Source organism: Phocoena phocoena, chromosome 8, assembly GCF_963924675.1.
Source record: "Phocoena phocoena chromosome 8, mPhoPho1.1, whole genome shotgun sequence".
Lineage (NCBI taxonomy): Eukaryota > Metazoa > Chordata > Mammalia > Artiodactyla > Phocoenidae > Phocoena > Phocoena phocoena.
In genome coordinates, this window is record NC_089226.1 from 82493866 (window position 1) to 82515528 (window position 21663).

Consider the following 21663-nt stretch of genomic DNA (forward strand, 5'->3'; position numbering starts at 1 on the left):
TAACCAAGTCTAGAAGTAGTACAAACCTTTCAAGGATGAGCCTGCCTGTGTGCGCTGAGTTCTTGATCATTTGGTGTGTTTCTCTCACTCTTTAGGTGACGGAGCAGGGTGCCAATGCACGGGGAAAGAGCGTGTTCTATAAGCATGGACAACTTCAGACCTCACCTGCTCTAATCCCGGCAAAGAAAACGAAGAGAGGATGGCAGGAATCACTTTAACAAGTTTCTTGATCCTTCTTCGTCCTGTCATGAGAGATGAGTTTCCAAACTGACCTTATTAAAACCGTGTATAAAATACTTCCGGGAGACTGGACCCTTCTTAAAACTCGAGTTCTTTCCAGACCCCTCAGACTATGGAATCTTACTCTGTAATGCATTTTGGCTTATGTATAATAAAAGTGAAAGACACACCCAGATACACTGACTTGTGAACACATGCACGCTCCGTATCACTAAGCTGTATCTATGACCTTCTTTGTTCGGTCGTGCCACGCGCCTTGCGGGATCTTAGTTCCCCGACCAGGGATTGAAACCAAGCCCTCGGCAGTGAGAGCACGGAGTCCTAACCACTGGACAGCCAGGGAATTCCCAATGACCTTTTTTTTTTTTTTTTTAACATTTGCAAGGCAGGCAAAGAGACCATCCATAAGAATAAAAACTTACATCTGAGGACTACTGAAAGAGCATACAGCAAGTCATGAGCTACAAAACAACTAACAGAAACTACACATAGTTTCTGTCTTAGGTATTTCCAGAAATCCTAGACTCTTTTAACTGACACTCTCTAGTCCCTCCGAGACACACACTGGCTGCTGCCCACAGTGCACTGACTAATAACAGTCACAATTATCCCTGGCGACCCCTGTGCACTTCTGCGCCAACATACGGCATCCCAGAATTACATGCCTTTATCCCCAAACTAGTTTATGCTGGCTGTACTTTTTACCATAATCATCTTATCAAAGAGGATAGCAGGAACCACCTTAACAAGTTTCATGATCCTTCTTCTTCCTGTCATGAGAAACGAGTTTCCAAACTGACCTTATTAAAACCATGTATAAAATACTTCCAGGAGACTTAAAATGACTAGATACGAACATTAAAAGACTGTATAAATTCACTGTTGCATGAGGGTATATGACACCACTTTAAAAAGTGAGGGGAAAAGAATCACCATAATCTAGAACGATTCTGCACTCAGATCGTTTTGCAAGTAAGTTTTCGTTCTTACTCGCAATAAATACAGTGGAAATGTGATAAATACGATACATTTTAGATGAAGGTGATAAACTATATGTGTGTTTTACTTGAGAATGATAGTGCAGTTTCCAAATCACAATGTCTATATTCAAAGAAAAGCCTCCAGACACGGCAGCTATAGATCAGAAGACTGGCCAAAACGTGAACATCTGTATGTTTCAAGTTAAAATAAAAATATTTAGCTACATGCTTATCACAGTTATAGTTTCCCGCTTTAGCTGACTTTTTGATTAACTGCACACTTTCCAGTCCCCGTCACACTGGACAAGAAGGCTTTAGCTGGAGTAGGAATTGCACATGCAAACAGCTGTGAAGGTGGAAATCACACCCTTCCTCACCCCTAACCCTCACGCAGCCTTTCCAAAGAACAAAACATCCTGGGCTTCCCTGGTGGCGCAGTGGTTGAGAGTCCGCCTGCCGATGCAGGGGACACGGGTTCGTGCCCCGGTCCGGGAAGATCCCACATGCCGCGGAGCGGCTGGGCCCGTGAGCCATGGCCGCTAAGCCTGTGCGTCCGGAGCCTGTGCTCCGCAGCGGGAGAGGCCACAACAGTGAGAGGCCTGCGTACCGCAAATAAAAAAAAAAAAAAAAAAAGGACAAAACATTCAGACTCAAAACCTATATCTGTACTACAAAAGACATACATGTATTTTTGGTTTCTGCCTATTTTTATAGAAGAATGGTAAGTTTCCTCACTTTCACGATGCTACATATTCAAGTTTAGAGATTCATTTGTCAACTCAATATAAGTCATTTTTAGGCTTTGTGTTACATTGCTTTCTAAATCCAGGCTTTCTGTGAAGGAAGGATTCATAAAATGAAGAATATGAAACTATGCAACTAACAGTTTTGTTTCTTAAACCCCCAGGACCTCACAAAGTACAGCTAACCCATCCACCGTTCCTACTAGTAACACTAGTCCAATCACTAGGACTACCACCACTGTCACCACCACTAAGACTATTACTACAAGCTTTTGTTTGACTATCAATTCCAAATGCAGGTGATAAAGGGAAATAAATGCATAGGTCTTTGATATACGGCAGGCACTGAATCACAAAAGACTGTGTAATGTGAAATAATTCAGAGTCTATAGGTAAAGAATTAACAACCTCATTCTCAGTATTTTACGGAGAAATCAAAGCTTTGGAACTTGTATGTTTTATATCAGATGTCTGTCCTCACAGGCATGTTTAGTCTCCTCAAAATAGGAAAGTTTATCTCCCAACCTTATTTTCAAACAAAGGAGAAAAATAAAACTTTTTATTAGTAGAAAAATACAAAGTAGAAATTCATATCAATGGCATAAAGAAGGGAGACAACACAGTTTAATGTACAACTTTACCCTGAAATTAGAAGGAAAAAAATGTGCTGTTTCTTTCCTGCTCCTAAAATTTCAGGAAGCACGAGGAGAATTTAAGAAATACCAGGAAAAAATTTATTTCAGTTTCATAGTGCACACAAAACCTTCTGTGATAACATCTAAATCTGATAGATCAATAATGCATGTTATAGTTAGCTGCTTAATTATTCATTTTGGATGTAACCAAATAGGTTTTAAAACAAACTCCAAATGGGAAAAGAACTAGGAAGTACAGGTAGTGTAATCAAAAAGAAAAGGTTTTCCCCAATGTAATTCTTATCTGGAAGATTATAAAAGTCTCCTCTAGTTTTCAAAATTAGAAAGAGATATTTTAATTAAGAACTTATATATATTTTTTACAATTATGTATGTTTTATGGACTATTACAAATGCTAAAAACAAATGCCTTAAATCCCCCATTTCAAAATACAGTACATAAAAATGGCATATATTACATTATCAAAAGGTTACAAGGTGACAAACAAGTAAATTTGAGTCTAAAAACATTATCCAAAGATAGGTAATAAAAAGTGAAAAAAAGCAAACAAAGAGAACGTTCATTTGGGGGGGGGCAAATCAAAATAGAAGACTAATTGAAGGTTGCTGTATATGGTTGCAAAGGCTGTTGACTGCAAAAGAGCAAAGCCAAGGGGGTGAGTGGGAGCTGTGTGCTTTTCAGCAAGCACGTACCCACCAGGTTCAGAAGATACCTCTTCACACTTTGTACAAAAGCACTTCATGGAGAAGCAGCAGTCCTGATCAGGAACAACATATTGGAAAGACTGGAAAAAAATTTAAGTGAAAATGCAAAACTACTCCCATTTCCTTCCCCAAGTAATAAAATAGAAAAACAACAAGCATAAACAAAACCAAGAGTAAGGATCTGAGTTTCAAAATGAATTCCCCCCCTTTTAGGCTAAATTATGAATGCTACTAACCAAGCTGTCTTTGTAGGAACGCTTCCATCGATAGCTCTGGACTGTGCCTTCAAGTTTCCATCAGGACTAACTTAGTCACGCCAGAAACACACAGAAAATCTGAGTGTGCAAGTTTCCAGTACCATCAGCCAGGCTACCCAAGCTCTTATGATCTCACTCTGGCACATTCTGGCCAGCAGTCTAAGAGCCTTCCATCAAACAAACCTAATTTATTTGACATTCATTCAGAATTTCACCAATTTTTAAAATTCATGAAGATACCAGGCAGTACCTCTCGGAGCAAAAAAAACATGTTAGATAACTCTCTACGGTAAACATATTTTCCGGTCTTTGACAGTATAGTGTAAAAACTAGAAATGAAAGAAAGATAACATCACTCGAGTCCTCACTGCCGTGAATCTCTAGGATCCTGGAGGCCCACTCTCCCCGAATGCGTGGAAGAAGGCAGGAATCAACACAGACGCTGCCTTTTAGAATTTGGGGATCTATGTTATGGTAAATGCAGCATCTGTAGCTTCAGATCAAGAATAACTTCTTTGTATGTTTGCTCGGAGGACTGAATGAGATAACAAACGTGTTTACAAAACACCCACATAGCATGGCATCTTGCCAGTTAATATACAACTCTTCTTATAATATTACTTAGAAATGTAGGTATAAATAGGCTAATTTTATAAGGTCAAGTTTCCTTTATAACCTCCTCAGTCTTTAAGGGTAAGAAAGTGAGAAACAGTATTTTGATTTAGTCTGATTTGGTTTGGTTTTTAAAACTGATTGCAAGGCATGATTCTGGATTGGACCCTAGAATAGAGAAAAAAATGCTATAAAGGACATTACTAGGACAACTGGCAAAATCTGGAAAAAAAATCTGAGATTAAATAATAGAATTGTATCAATTTATGTTTGATTTTGAAAACTGTAATGGGTTGATGTAAATGAACGGCCATGTTCTCAAGAAAGAATCATTGAAAAATTTAGAGTAAAGGGCCTGATATCTGTAGCACACACTCAAATGCTTCAGAAGAAAAGAAAGAAAGGAAGGAAGGAAGGGAGGAAGGGAGGGAGGGAGGGAGGAAGGGAGATGGAGAAAGAAAAAATGATAAAGCAAATGAGGCAAAACTAACAGTTGGGGAATCTGGGTGTAGGGTATATTGGAGGTTATTGTATTATTCTTGCAACTTCTCTGAAATTTGAAATTAGATTCAAAATAAGAAGTATAAAAATGTTCATTGAAAAATGATTAATCAACTGGGGCCACCCACTGGTGTGAGAAGTGCTGTCTACACCTTAATGGCCCTTCTGGTACTTTACCTTGGACTGCACTCCACTTTCCGCTCCCTAGGCCAGTGGCCTGCCCCGTGTGCAGGAATGGCTGAATTGAATTACGTGGACAGTGCTACAATTATGTCCTCTTCTCATTCATCTTCCTCGCATGACTCCAAGTGAGCATGCGTGGGGTGAGCTAATGATCTGTCGTGTTATCTCTGATGAGTACTATATTATTTGCATCTTAATATTTTCATTTCTCCCCCCTTGCACATTATGCCAAGTTGACAGCAAGGTCAGCTAAGTTACTATAAGGGATTTTTAATGAAAACAATTATAAATTTAAAATAACTGTGTTTAAGGCATTTAACAGCCAGTAGGGTCAAGTGATTACAGCAGTTACAAGACCCATGGGACGTGTTCACACCAAAACAAAGTGAATAAATTACCTCAGCTGGTGCATGTAATCACTAAGTGACCACAGGGGTCAGGCAGAGTGAAACCTTGAAGACTCGCACACAAAACCAATAATAAATATTTATCAGTCAAAGGGGGAGAGGGAGGACGTCAAGAATTAGCGAGTCGAGTGATAGACTAAAAGCAGAACTGACTCTCCATGCAGTTTCAGGGCCGGGAAAATGACAGTCAAAAACCCAGTGGACAGCTGGAAAAAAAGATTCCAGGAGACAATATGCAGGCGGGCTGGGAGGAGGTGGGAGAGCTGAAATGGAAATGACCTATGCAGTATCAGCAAACCCAGGGTCAGTTTGGTACAAGGATGACTGTCTTTATCCAGAAAACTGTGGTGGGGTCTGGAAATCCGTTCGAAGGTTTCTGATGTAAGAACGTGATGTGATGTTAAAATAAAATGATCATCTCTAACATTTACATGGCACTTGACACCTTCTGAGGATGTCCCTCAAACGTTACCCTCACAACTCTATTTCTCCTTGTTGGAGAAAAGAGGTGGCTGAACATCAGGGAAGCAATGCATTTTGTTCATGGAAATACAACTAGGAAGTGAAGAAACCAAACATTTATTAAAGAGTCTCTATTTGCTAAAGACTCCGCTGGCAATACGCTCTTGGGAGACTCATAATCAAAAGAGATGAGAAGCCCTTGAGTAATGTGTGCTAACGGTCTAAACACCATACAGAGGGGAGGAAAAGATGACGACCAATTGGGAAGGCAGGGCCAGTTTCGTAACAGAGGTAACCTTTGAATTGGGCCTTAAAGAATGAACAAAATTCACAGAAGAAAGGGAACAAGGTTGGCAGGCAGGCAGTGGGACCCACAGGAGCAAATATTCAGTTATTCAGCAAAAATCTGTTGAGCGCTTACTATGCACACGGCACCATGCTTGCGACCTCATCAATGACAAGGAGCAGAGAGACACACCCCTGCTCTCACGGAGCTTGCTTTCCTTCCTCTACCCATCCAATCGGCGCACATGTGTTGGCAGCTCCTGCACAGAGGTATACTCTTGTAGGTATAGAGGATATGACAGTGGTAAATGAGACAAATCCAGACCCTCACAGAGCTTGCATTCAGTGGAGGAAGACTGATAATAAATAAGAAGACACAGAAGTAGGAAAAATAAGATCTCACCAAGGAGGTCTGAGCAGAGACCAACAGACCCGGGAAATGGATAAGGTGGGAACGACTTTGGACCAGCATGTGTCTGTGTCCGGAGGACTAGCAAGGGGAAAAGATATGCCCATAAGCCCAAAGAGCTAAAGAGAGGGTGGAGAGAAGTATGTTGGGGAGAGAAGCTGGGCAGATAGATTGGACCAGCTCATGAAGAGCCTTGAATGGCATAACAGACTTTACTCCATCGGTAAATGGTTCCTAAAATGCATTCCAGAAAATATGAGTCTGACGGCATAATCCATGGGAAGAGGGTCCTGTGCCTCTACTGCATCTGTAAAAATGGTGATAACAGGGGCTTCCCTGGTGGCACAGTGGTTGAGAGTCCACCTGCCGATGCAGGGGACTCGGGTTCGTGCCCCGGTCCAGGAGGATCCCACATGCCGCGGAGCGGCTGGGCCCGTGAGCCATGGCCGCTGAACCTGCGCGTCCGGAGCCTGTGCTCCACAACGGGAGAGGCCACAACAGTGAGAAGCCCACGTACCGCAAAAAAAAAAAAAAAAAAAAAAAAAAAATGGTGATAACAGTATCAACCCACCTGAACGTTGTGAAGATATGAGTTAATTCTTGTAAGTAGTCAGGCAATGGTGAGTACTCAGTAAGCATTAGTTATTAAACAGTTCCAGGAAAATGAATGGTAGGCTGAGCCTTGGCAGTTTCTTTAGGTACAACAGACACTCAAGAAGGAAAACTGACAAAACATAGTCATATTTAGATAGAGGAGGTTTAGGTGCCTGGGCTAATGGTCATGTGAATCAGAAGTGGGAATTCAGGAGGATGAGCAGTATTTGGAGGAGATACTAATTTGGTTTGAGATATACCGTCTTTGAGGTATCTATGTACCTTCTACCATCTGTGGCAAAATACCTAGTCTCCAGTTAAATGCAAGTATCTGGAAAGAGAAACAGATTAAGATAAAATCAGGACTCCATGCCACAGATAAAACCTCAAAGAATGAAAATAATCTCCCAGGTTTTGATATGTAGAAATAGTGCAGGATAAGAAATGGCATCACACCCAGGCAGAAGATAAAGCCCCTCGTCCTGTGCAAAATTGGGTAAGATGCTTAGACTCCCTGAGTTCTAGCTGCCTAATTTATAAAATCAGGGAAATAATACTGACCATCAGGGCTGGATGCTAAAGGCAGTGACACTGCTCTCTTGTTCCCTTCTCCATTCTTAGCGCCTACCACAAAGCAGGACCTGGTCCAGAGGAGATCACATGCAAATAATCCTTTGAGGGTGAAGTCCCTTCACTTTCTGGGATACAAGGATCCTGGTCCAGATTTAGGATTATACAGTTTGGGGGCTTCAATATTGCCTCTTAGCCAGACGGTTTGGAAAAGTTGGGGACTTTTTTATTTCCAAAGAGCTCCTTTTTAAATTTTATTTATTTAATAGTGATACAATTTTCAAACAGTAAAGTGAGGAAAGATTCACCCATTTCAGGACAGTGTCTATGTGGTTTTTTTCTGTTAAGCTGATGAAGTAATGGTTATATGTTCTTGGCCATATCTATTTCTCTTTAGGAGATGGGGATATTTCAGTAAAGGAGGAAGCAGGGAGCTTTAGAAGTGAAGGTTCAAAGAGTGGTTCAAAGCTCTCGTCTCAGCTCCTGGATTGGCTCACGGTATGACCCCAGTCTGTCCTTCTACCTTTCTGGATCTCCATCCATTGATCAGCAAGACAGGGGTAATACTGTCTGCCCATATCAACTTCCCTGGACCATTATAAGCATTAATGATCTAATATACTCAAAGGTACTTTGAATCCTTTGGAGGAAAGATGTCATATAAATTAGAACCAGTATAATTAATGTAATTTAAGAAAATGGCTGGCCATAACAGAGAGGATTAGGTTCACATGGATCATGAAACGACCTAGCCTCTGTGTCCTCAGGTCACTGATGATCCTTTCCATTGGAACAAAACCCAATCTTACTTATTTGAGCATATTCAGTGTTTGGTTTTTGTTTTTTTTTAAAAGTACTGTACTTAATAAAATGACCTATACTTTAAAGTTAATTTTATCCTTATTGGGAAAATGTATTTATATATGAATTGACTCATGAAGTAATTCACTTTAGGATAAAAGATTCTTCAATATAAAGGACAAGTAAATAGTAAGCATGAATCAACTGTTATTTGGATTACACAGATACTCATCCTATACACTGTTACAGACAGGAAAACAGGATCTCTGCATCCACCTGATAGAATATATAGGCAGCTCATAGACATTTTTATTCTAGAATGTCATACTAAGGAAAAAATAAACCCAGGGAAATTGCTTAGAAAGAGAAGCTATAAATAAATTTAAACAGAAAGAGAAGCCACTAAATAAACTATAACTCTAGGGTGATAACTGGGAAAAACAAATTATCAGTCAAAAGCTGAAGAGTACAGCATGTCAGACACTGTTTTTGTGAGCAAACTGAAGATTAAGAAACTTCTTTGATATCAAAACTGTAAACGATAAGAACCAGGGAATTCTAGGCTCTAAGAAACTGTCTCGCACATTCTCCTCTATAAATCATGGGACAAGTCATCTTGTTTGCCCTTCTTAAAGCCTCTAACCTTTACCTCGTTATTAGATATGACTATTAAGTGGTCACAAAGTTATATCGCTGTAAACATTCCAATGAGGCTCTCCTGCTCAAATCATTTCTGAAACTTTTCTTTGGGAACTGCTAGGCACGTTACTAGAAAGCAGTTGCCATTATGTCACATTATTGTTTTGTTCTGTTTTTACTTATTTATTTTTATTGAGGCATAACTGACATACCAGTTTCAGGTGTACAACATATTGTTTGCATATATTGCAAAATGATCACGTCAGTAAATCTAGTTAATATCTGTAACCACACATAGTTACCAAATTTTTTTCAGGTGATGAGAACTTTTAAGATCTGCTCTTCTAGCAACTTTCAAATATGCAATACTTATGTGTGTAACTATACTATAGTATATACTACTGTACTATACTATAGCATATAGTGTTATTAACTATAGTCACCGTGCTGTATTTGACAGACCCATGACTTATTTATTTTGTTGCCATTATGTCACATCATTGTTTTTTATTCAAAATGGTATATCTCAACTTGCCCACTTCACAGGCTCCAACCTTAAATGTGCAAACCACACCTAGAAAGCATTATGCGTAAGAATTTAAAAAATAAATTGAAATCTGCCATCGATAAGCTGGCTAAAGCCTGGTGTGCTGGAGTTTGTAAGACAGGAAGCTACTGGGCAGGAATGGTTTTCAGGAGGGACGGTGACACTGTGTGCACGTGTAGGGGTGGCGAGTCAGTGGGCCAGATTCAAGGAGGGAGACAAGGGAGATGACGGGAGACTGAGCCTGGCCTCCTCAGGTGTGTGCTTCACAGGTTAATTAGAATCCAAGGAGACGTCTTTGTGTGTTGTGTGTGGGAAAGGAGACAGGGCCAGGTTTCTGGGGGCCAGGGAGGCCATGGTGCTCACCCTTTTCTATGCTCCACAGGCAGAGTGGGCCACCGGCCAGAGGTCACTGTGGCACAAGAGAATGTAGGGCTACCTTCCCTGAAGTTCTGGCGTCCCGGGGAATAAGAGAAATTCACCAGAAGGACAGAAAGGAGTCATGGCAGCTTGAATAGTAGGTAACATTTAGTGACCATTCACTACCTGTACACATTGGGTACCCATTATTATATTTAACCTCACCACAATTCTTGTAGGTTAGATACACTAAGCATTAATAACTCTCCTTTTACAGATGAATAAATTGACGATCACAAAATTAACAATGTTGAAAGCAGGATTTAAACACACACAGACTAAATCTGGTACTCACGCTCTTAACCTGACACCATACTGTCTTTTCATACATCAATATGCACACACATGCATTCATACACTACACGACAGGATACACTCCCACTATGAAGAGTAGTGAACTTGGTTTTTTTCTGTACAGTTATTTGCATTTTTTCACAATGAGTACGTAAGCTTTCACAATTAAAAAAAAGAGTCTGTAGTCATTTTTAAAAAGCCCTTCATGGAGGAAGGTAACCTTCTCTATTGGGGTAAAAAAATAAATTAAAAAAAAAATAAAAAGCCCTTCAAGGGTGAAGATTTCCTGCCACTGAGGATATTCAAAAATATGTGACACCAACTCCCAAATACTACTGAGAGTATCAGAAAGGAATTACAATCTTTATATAGGGAAATTTGACAATACGTATTAAACCCTTTTTTCAAAGTACATACCATCTGAAGCAACAATTCTACTTATAGGAAGACATCCTATAAATTAAGGATGTTTGCAAAGAGAGCACAAGAAGGATGATCATCACACCGGTGCAGGTAATAATAAAGAAAAATGAAAACACCATAGGTGTCTACTAGTAAAGATCTGGCTAAATAAGCCAGAGTGCACCCATTCAGCAGAATGCTGTGCTGTAATTTTATTCTCTAAAGTTACAGGACAATACGTGTAGCTCTGTTAACTTTAAAAATACTCCTTAAACAGAGATGCTGGCAAGGCCAAATGACCCTACCCATGCTTCTCTCCTTCTTCCCCATGGGTTCCCTTCCCTCCAAGGTTCCTGCTTGCCATGGGTGGTACAAACACCATTCTCAATTTGTACTCCTTCTTGCGAAGCCTGCCCTTCCATCCTATCCCTAACCTCTTCTCCTAAAACAATGTCCTTCTGGTTTCACTCTGTTGCCCTTCTAGGCTAAGACAACATGAAATTAAACTCCCTTCAAGGGAGTTCAGGGGGAAGGAAAGCCTCTCCAATAACTACCATCGTTTCATGAAATCCTAAAGGAACAAGAAGGACAACAGTGTTCAGCCATTACCACAGGATGAATAAGAAACTGAATGAAAACAGTCCTCCCAGGACCAAGAACCCTAGAAAACTTCACCACTTCAAGTAATTACCAGTGTAGCCAGTAACTACAGAGCACGGGCCAGAGTCCTCAGAACCATCTGCTGTGTACCTTGAGAAATGCGCTGCTGAGAAATGGTCATCTGTGTAGAGACTGACTGTTATAGCAGCAGAGAACACGGATGAGGATGGTTAAAATAAAATCAACAAATTGTGAAAAGGAAAAAAAATTAAAATATTCCTTAAAAACACTTAAAGGGTAAAGACTTGCTGCCGTTGAGGATATTCAAAGTAGAAAAATTTCTCAAATGCTACACATCGAATAGTAATTACTCTGGAGACAGGGTTATACAGAGGAATGTATATTTTCTACTTTGCACGTGTCAAAAACTTGAATTTCTATAACATGCGTATCCTATTTATATCGAAAAGTATGCTTTTTTTGGAAAAAAGTATTTTAGCCATATTTATTGATGTGGAAAGTTGTTCTTGATATATTGTTGAGATGAAAAACAGACTACAAAACAGTATTACTGTAAGATCTCTATTTTGGTAAAAAGCACTCACGTATATGTATGCGTACGTGTGTATCAACAGAAAACATCCTGTATAGAATCACCCTATTCTATTCAATAGAAAGCATTCTTTAAAAATGTTAACAGTGGTATCTCTGACCATGGGTACTTTTGTTATCTTCTTTCGCTTATCTCTATTTTCTAAGTTATCAGGAATGAACATTACATGTATTATAAGAATAAAATAAATAGCCCAGGCTGTGAAAGCTTTTCCCAAAGACCAGCTCCAAAGCTTTGGGCCAATAGCAAGATCACTGGAAGAGGAACACACTCTCCCGGTATGATTATTCTGAAAGGGGCAAAATCAGTTTGTGCGTCTATGATCTGGGATGTTTGCTACGGTCAGACTCTGTTATAACTGCGCCTAATACAGTGCTCCTACAAATACAAAGAACCCTTTGCTTGAGATCTTCCAAGGAAGCATTTTCATTCTTTCTTTCAACCCTGGAGAAACTGAAACTCAGAGCTATTAAATGACAACTGAGACCCAAGAAAAGCCATAATTTTAATTTCATGGCATTAGTGCTGTGTTAAAAGGGATTTTGAGTGACTAGATTGTTAAACATCAACTTTCGTCTAAAAGAACAGGCCACCCAAGAAAGCTGTCTTTCTAATTATAATACAGGAAACAAAACAACCACCACAAACCCTTTTTAAGCATTTCTGCACAGTATATAGGAATCACCAACGATAGCCAACTGGATACATACTTTGAGGACAAAAAGGAAAAGGAAGGGCAGGGCGAGACATTTTATATGCAGTACAACATAATTTTAAAGTTTTGGCCAAACGTGCAGGCAGAAGAAAAGTCCTATCCTTTATGTTCATTCATTCACTCAGTGATTGAACAATCCTTTGTGTGCACTGACTATGTTCCAGGCCCTACTCAGAACTTGGGTGTACGAGGAGCACTTGTTAGGCAGGGGACAGACAAGGAAACAATGACATAACAACCACGGGAAGGGCCGCACAGATGCCTGACCAAAGTGTTAAGGGAAAAAGAACCAGTCATGCAGGATGAAGGAGTTCTCCTGGAGGAGAAGGTCATTCCAGGAAGTGGGAACAGGGTTTGCAACAGGAAAGCGGTGTGGAAGGGCATGTGCATTCGGGGGATGGGAAGAAAGTTGGTGTGGGTGTAACTGAGAGTTGGAAATATGAAGGTGGGTGTGCAATCAAATGATAAGGTCTCCATTTGTGCAGCATCCATGGACATATATGCATATTCAAGAAGAAGGTTACCACAAATATTCTAAACATGAGAGGACAGGAACGATGAAATCAAGTGATCAGTAAAGAACATCAAAGAGACACAGAAAGACCAAAGGGGCAAAGTGAAGGAAGACCACACACGACCCACTGCCTCACAAAAGGTGCCTTCAGGCATTTCAGCGGTTTGGAATTTATCAACAATAAAAACAATTACATTTTAACTGGCAATTAATCTATAGTTGGCAAGTTTATTTTTAAGCCTAGTCTGTGACTGAGATACTTTTTTGCCAAGATAAAAAAGAAAATGCCGTAATGGTTGAGTGGCTAGGATCCCAGTTCAGCCCACCAAAGCCTATTCATTCATGACACCCCTGGAGCATATCTGAACTAACACATGAATGGGACTATAGGATTTAACTATCACCTTAAAAAGTATTTCTTTAGCAAAGACCTATCTGTACCTCTTTCCGACAACTCTGACATATGAGAAATGACATAGGCCCACCTTAGGCTCTGAGCCTATATATGTGTTAGTGTGTATGTTTAGAAAGGTAGTTATTAAAAAACCACCATTGGGCTTCCCTGGTGGCGCAATGGTTGAGAGCCTGCCTGCTGATGCAGGGGACACAGGTTCGTGCCCCAGTCCGGGAAGATCCCACATGCCGCGGAGCGCTGGGACCGTGAGCCATGGCCACTGAGACTGTGTGTCCGGAGCCTGTACTCCGCAATGGGAGAGACCACAGCGGTGAGAGGCTGGCGTACCACAAAAGACAAACAAACAAACAAACAAAAAACACCATTTTACTCAGGATATAGTCCCTCCAGCAGGGATCCCAAGCCACAGACTGGGAATAGAGAAAGACAGGAGAACACAAATGGGAAGTAGAGTCTGATAGACCTAATATCAAATCCTCAGGTCACCTCCTAGTCACGTGATCTTAGGTAAGTTCACTTCACCAAGGCTCAGTTTTCCTCCTAAGTAATAAAGAAGCTAATAATAGCTTACTCATAAGTCATAGAAGCTACTTCACAAGTTATTTTGAGGACTGCATGAAATGATACATGTAACGGAGGGGTGGGGGAAGAGGTACGGTGTCTAGCCCCTGCCACCCATAGACAATACAAGTCTCAGTCCCAACAAGACCACTACTTATCTGAGTGACCTTGAGTAATTCACATAATCTCTCTGGCCTCAGTTTCCCCTTCCATCAAATGAGGAGGTGGGGGCTTCCCTGGTGGCGCAGTGGTTGAGAGTCCGCCTGCCGATGCAGGGGACACGGGTTCGTGCCCCAGTCCGGGAAGATCCCACATGCCGCGGAGCGGCTGGGCCCGTGAGCCATGGCCGCTGAGCCTGCGTGTCCGGAGCTTGTGCTCCGCAACGGGAGAGGCCACAACGGTGAGAGGCCCGCATACCGCAAAAAAAAAAAAAAAATGAGGAGGTGGGACCTCCAAGTCTTCTTACAGTCCCAATGTTCTGTCCCACTAGTGTAATTGTTAAGAGGGAGACCTGTCTTCAGCCTCTACGGGCTCCGTCTTACACTCTAAATTCCTCTTAAATCTATGGCGCCAGTCCTTTCTAGTCTCTGCCTTTTGCATTCTATGCCGCTGGCTCTGTTGTCTCCCTCTACACTATCTGTTGAAAGTCCAGAGGCCAAGGGGTGTGTTAAGAATGGTCAGAGAGTATATCACAGAGTATATTCTCACAGCAACCATGGGCTATATTATTATTATTACGTCCATTTTACAAATGAGAAAATCAAGGCTCAGGAGTTTAAGCAACTTATGAAAGGCAGGGAATTCAACACAGGCTCTTCCTAGCTGCTCGTAATCATTAAAGGCTGCATTACCTTTCCAACCTTTGGCTGTACCTAGTTTGGGTCCTATCATCTTATGACCCTGTGCCACCTGCCTATCTCATAAACTACTTTGTATTAATAACTTTGTGTGTTCCTCCTGCCAGGTGGCATATGTACAAATTAACCAGGGGCCCACCATGTCTGAACCAACACAGAACTCGTGATGGGATTCTCAGCCCCTGCAGCTGGTAGGTCAGCGTGAGATTCAAGATGGGCGGAGCTTAACCACATCTTTAAAATAACAGCACATGGTCAAACAGCTACTCAACTTCCACATGAAGCTGCTGGAAGCTACCATATTTAATTCAAGCCTAAAGTCTGTAAGCTTCCTAGCTGCCATAAACCCACTCATAACACCACGGAATGGGAAAGGGCTCATAACTTGGGGGTCAGACAACCCCAAGTTTACTCACTGAGTGAATCTGGGTGGATTTCTTAGCCTCTCTGAGTTTCTTTTCTGCTAAGATAGCCCAGCTGAGCTCCAGGTTCCTCATCTGTAAAATGCAGATAACATTAGCAACCTTCAAAGCATATTATAGGGAGAGAAGGAGTCCCTAGCCTATAGCCGAAATAGATTAGCCTTTTGGGAAAGTAAGGGAGCCTGGGGGGTGGTCGGGCTGTTTCCAAGAATCAGGGTGGCCTAGACTAGAGAGATGGAAATCAGTTAGAGGTTCACTGGATCTCAGTGCCTGCCGAATCTGTGAGGAACCATTCTGGTGAGAGTTGAATGCCCTGTTATGGCAAAAGCCCTAGACTGATCTGACCCCTGACTCCACTCTCCTAGGCCACCTGGCAGCTTTTGCTGGAAGCACTCTTTTCGGGTGAGAGGTTCCCAACTGAGCCAAGTGGTAGAGTGTCATCACACACCATCGCTCACCCGTGGAGCACCCTGAGGTTGCTGGGGTAACTGAGCTACTCTGGGCTTTCCCTGTGGGATTCTAAACTTCTCTATCCTTACCCCGCTGTGGGCTGCCTTCAGCCTCGCATTCTGCGTGCCTCGCAGAGAACCCTTCCTCCTGCCTCAGGAGATCAGAGGGGAAATGGGACGAGAAGGAACTGATCTTGCAACTGGACCTCAGCATTTTATTTCTTTACTTTTTTTTTTCCTTAGTTATGGCACTTTTCCATCTATGGAGTACATTCCCTTATGAAATCTCCCCGTGTTTACGTCCATTCTACTAAACAATTCCTCTGACTTCCTCTTGCTTTTACCCTGTAAATATCTGTTGATGGTTCGTTCGCCACATTCCCCATTCAGTTATGAATGGCCCACAAAAACTTCCTAGCTGCAATCATGTACTGATTAACCTGCACAACAAACCAGAAAGACAGGTGGTATTAATCCTTCGTTCTACAGAGGGAAACCAAGGGGAAAAGCGAGGTTAACTCAGTTGCCCAAGGTCAGTGGCTAAACAAGATTATAACCAGGATCTATCCTGTCTTTTATTTCTGTAAACGCTTCCCACGGGGTTACTCCTTTACAAATCAACATTGTCAATGCAGCGAGATCATTTCTGTGTTGAGATTCAGCTGTCACAGAACAGTTTAAAACTGTCAAAATTCAACCCCAAATAATTTTGTCTGCTAATAGTTCATAAATACACGTTACTAAAATGAAGAGAGAATAGTACTTGAAAGCAAATTTGACAGATGCAAAAGAGGAGTGAGAAGATCTGGATTATAGGCCCAGCTCTACCACAAGGAGAGTCTGAGCAAGTCAGGTAATTTCTCTGTATCTGAGTCATTTGTAAGAATGAGATTGTGCTGAATGATATTTAAGATATCTTGCTGTTTTAAGTGAGATGACTGAATACCTACTGAAACAGTACAAAATATAAAGCTCCAATATCCAATGTTGCCAAGATCGTGGTAAAATTGGTATAGTCAGTACACAGCTACAATCCCCTTGGAAAGCAAGATGCCAACGTACAGCAAGAATCATAAACAATTTCATATCCTTTGACTCAGTAATTTAACTCATACAGTACTTTACCCTAAGAAATAAGTCAATGGAAGCAAAAAGACATATACAAATGAAAACGCACATTTCAGTGCTAGCTTCAGAGGAAAAATTGTTATCAATTTAAATGTTCATTTTTTAGAGGGATGTCTTATTAGATCAACATACAGAACAATACAAATGTCATACTGCTATCAAAAAGGATAAATATGGAAGTTATGCAAAATCAATTAAAATCTTACCAATACTATCAAATGAAAACAGACAAAAGAACAGATATGTACCCTATTGTCAACTTTATAAAAGGTGGATAGATGTGCAAGGTCACAGGAAAACTCAAAATAGTTATGTTATAGTTAGGCTCATTGTTTTTAAAATATTTTCACTGTTTTTAATGAATATTGTTTTCCATTAACACATATATTTTATCACTTAATCAATTATTTAAAAATGTCTCAAACCCTGCTTTAGTTTGATGGAAAAATGAATTTTCAAGTTTCTGCTTAAATCTCCTGAGTAATTTTTGTTGGCTGACACATTATTCATGACGTTATTCTTGCGGAGTGATTTTTACTCTTTACTATGTAATTCTTATACTCCTTTCCCTCACCTAAGAGGATTCTGAAAAAGATCTGTCATCTAATCTCACTATGAAAAACCCCATGACTGCCTTGTAATGCTAATATTTGGCAACTGCCTGACCCAGGAGCCAACGTTTTTCCCATAACCCCGACCCATGGGTGCCTCTACAGAAACCACAAAGTTGCTATTACCATTCCACAGAGTGGAGGGTGGTTTCGTATTCCAAATTTTTGGAGCTTTACAGCAGGACATCTTATCTTTTCAGGGGTCTTAGGATACCCTTCTGGTTCACTTGGGAAAGCTGCCCCCAAGCAGCCCTGTGCTAGGACCCTCCCTTTATATAAGGGCTTTTACATCCTCCTTCATTCCTTAGAAATGGTCTCTTACTAGTAGGTCTTCACTTATAATATCTGGGAAGGATTGCAGAGCCAATGAATTAAAAATATGATTCTACGTCTCATGTGTGCCAATGAATGCCCTCATTAAAGCAGAATGAGTGAGATGAGATTGGTTTCAAAGCTTTCCATCCCTTTGCCCCAGAGCCACCGAGGCCAGGCACTGAAAGGATGCACAGTAAAATTAAATATCTAAAAATTCATCTTTAATTAACAGAATTGGATTAAAGCTAGACACCACCGCATTTCATACGAGAAATGGCTGAGCTAGCTTCCAAGTGCTCTAATTCAATTAGGACGCAGTGAGTGACACTCGGACGGGAAAGGTTAATTGGGGGCGCCAGAACGCAATCATTCCTTACCTAACCAGTCATTAAACTTCTTAACCTCTGAGGGCAGTCCCAGCTCGGTGAAATCGCCTGTGTGGAGAAGGATGTCCCCATAAGGCATCTGGATACCATCTGTTCTGGAGTGTGTGTCTGAGATGCAGACAAACCGCGTGTGGCCCGCTGGTTTTGGAGTGTCATATGGGATGGGGTCGACCCTAAAGTAGACATAACAGATCCCATAACAGTTAAACATATTAGAACCCTCGTAATTGTCATCGCACATACACATTGACTGTTATCCGTGAACACACCCAGATAAACCGATGCAAAGACAGAAGGGCCCATTGTAACAAGGAACACTTCTGGGTGCAAAGGAGACAGCACCTCCCGTCTACAAACCCACTGGGCAAATTCAAAAAGTCTTACTTACCTGGCGGGAAAATTAAAAGGCCAGACTATCTTACACGTAGAGTCAGAAATAACTCAGGAAATTGAGAGAGTGATTCATGGTGAAGTTTAGGGATATCGAACCCAACTGGGGAAGTAAAATGATGCTCTTTCCTCTCTCATCAAGCTCCAATTGATCCCACTACTCATTAGGAAATGGATATAACTAATTTATTCCTCCTTAAACATGCATAACTTAAGCAATGAACTAATTTATGAAGAACATTCTGCACATGCTTTGCCAACTGAGATGTGAAGAGTCATAGTACTTGTATTTCATTTCCTTTCTAGAACCATTCAACACCTTTTATCTTCTTGTTTTCGCAGGGAGATTCACACATCAAATTGTGGGCACTGAAGGTGATGCCGAAGTTACAGGGCTTTTTAAATGAAACACTGGATGTTCCAACAACTTTGTCCAGCTCCTTCTTTACCACCATGAATTATCTGCTGTCCCAGTTACACTTTAGGTTACTTGGAATGCTCAAATGCCTTGGGCAAAGATTCTATTCAGTACAAATAGTAAACCTTTTAATGGGTGTGTATAGATCTACATATGCATTAATATATGTTCAGTTTTAGAGACCTAAGCACTGTGAAATTACCACTAGGGCACAAGAATCAAAAGGCAAAATGATCCACCCGAAGCAAAGAAAGTGAAACAGAACATTCTCATTTAATTGAGTGTAACAAAGTGTGCTAAATAAACTTGGTAAAGAAATGCAAATCTGACTCTTCAAGCATACAGTTTTAATTATTTAAGGGGTTTATAGCAGAGTTAAGGGTGCTTTAACTATATTAACTCTACACTGACAGCTTCCTGTAATTTCTCTGCAGGAAGGTATACTTACTTTGGATTATGGATGAAAAGAAGCAGTTACCAATGCAACGAAAAGGTCACAAGAGAAGCAAATACACAATGTGGAGATGAGGGTGTAAAACGTTAAATAAGGGACAATGTTTCATATCACCGCCCCACCCTGGGTCATTAAAATGCAGCAGAGAACACAAGGAAAGCTCAACACAAGATTCCCTGTACATGTTGCCTCTAAAGCCTCTGTTTAATTTTTTGTTCCTTTTTCCACTTTTTAAAAAAGAAACAATCTATTTGAACAATGGCAATTTTCGTGAAGGAAATAAAGACATCAGTATACAACCTGGATAGTACTGCATTTCTTTAATGGTTAATCTTTTAATTTTATTTTATCTTTGTCAGAGAAGAAGGAAAGTAAGGAAAAAGAAAGGAGAGCTGGAAGAAGAAAGAAAGGACGGAGGGACTGTGAACTGGTAAACGCAGCGAGTCTCACTGGAAACCCCAAAAAAAGTTTAACTTCTGCAAAAAAACAAAAAGGATTTTTTCCTGAAAAGGTTAGAAATGAACAATGCTGTTATCATGGAGAAAATTCACTAATCCACTGAGATCTCATGAGTAACCTGGAAACCCTCATGATTATATCCAATGTTGAATTTTTTAATATATATAAGGACTTCCCTCGTGGTCCAGTGGCTAAGAGTCTGCACTCCCAATGCAGGGGGCCCAGGTTCGATCCCTGGTCAGGGAACTAGATCCCACATGCCGCAACTAAGAGTTCACATGCCACAACTAAAAGACCCACATGACGCAACTAAAGATCTCACATGCGGCAATGAAGATCCCGTGTACCGCAACTAAGACCCAGCACAGCCATATAAATAAATAAAACTGAATAAATATTAAAAATAAAAAATATATAAAAATGTTTGTCTGCCTTTCCATTACTGAGACTCTATTATACTCGGTCTCAGTGATTCTAATTGTATCAATTGATATTGCCTATCTTCTTTTTTTTTTTTTGCGGTACGCCGGCCTCTCACCGCTGCCGCCCCTCCCGCTGCGGAGCACAGGCTCCGGACACGCAGGCCCAGCAGCCATGGCTCACGGGCCCAGCCGCTCCGCGGTATGTGGGATCCTCCCGGACCAGGGCACGAACCCGTGTCCCCTGCATCGGCAGGTGGACTCTCAACCACTGCGCCACCAAGGAAGCCCCTATATTGCCTATCTTCTAAAAGTAGTTTTCCCAGGGAATGAAGAACTGTTCCCTGCCGCAGCAGACTGTGTCACCCTCTGAAAGTGATACGTAATATTCTATTCCTATACCTAAAGTTAAGATACTCACCAGATTGGGACTGTGCACATGTATACTGAAACCACCAACATCTGAATGAAACCACTGGACTTTATATGAATAAAGTCAATATTTATATATCTTTATTTTCCAGTTCAGTTCTCATCCTGATGGTAAAGCATAGACAATCCCGTTTCTTTCTTTCCACAACTCAGCTAAGCTATGGGCACAACTACTGCATAAAAATCCTTGATCCATAGAGATCACTTTCTATGACTATTGAAACACCAGTCAAATTTTTGAGCGGCTTCAACATCCTTCCCCATCTTCCTGCCTCCTCCAGAGAAACACTCAAATGTCCAACATCATTAACAGTGAAATAAAGGCCAAGGGATAAAAAAAAAAAAAGAGGGGAGAGGAAGAAGTAAGAAAAATGTGTCTTGTCAGCTTTCAGCTGAAATAAAACAATGAGTCAGAGGGACACAGGAGGGCTGAGAGGGCCCACCCATCAACACCACCAACCTGATGTCATCAAAGAGAAACAATTAGTAGATGTTGGGGAGAGATATGGAGGGTTGACTCAAGGTAGAAGGTTGGGGAATTGGGGGATATAAAGATGCAGATACAGAATTTACATACATCCCCTGACCCAGAGACACTGATGTTCTTTGTTACGCACAGGACTAAGTACAGGAAGACAAGATGGTGCAGCCTGTCAGAGCCACACTGAATAACATGACAAATATTACCTGGGGGGTCATAGGAAGGAAGGCATTTCCACCCAAAGGCATTCAGAGCTGAAAATAAGATATCTAGTAGAGTAGGCAAGTTGCCATGGATATAACGAAAGTTGAGACAACCCT

General features: G+C 41.0%; 1 protein-coding gene across 2 annotated transcripts in view; it reads right to left on the reverse strand.

The window, feature by feature from the left end:
- Nucleotides 1–21663, reverse strand: part of MPPED2 (metallophosphoesterase domain containing 2) — a 171787-nt gene that overhangs the window by 105028 nt on the left and 45096 nt on the right. Inside the window, exon 3 of one of the 2 annotated variants that reach the window (XM_065881902.1) lies at nt 18282–18463. The exons of the other annotated variant lie outside the window; for it this stretch is intronic. Coding sequence (XP_065737974.1) covers nt 18282–18463 — 182 coding nt within the window. The remainder of the gene's footprint in view (nt 1–18281; nt 18464–21663) is intronic. 2 annotated transcript variants of the gene reach the window in all.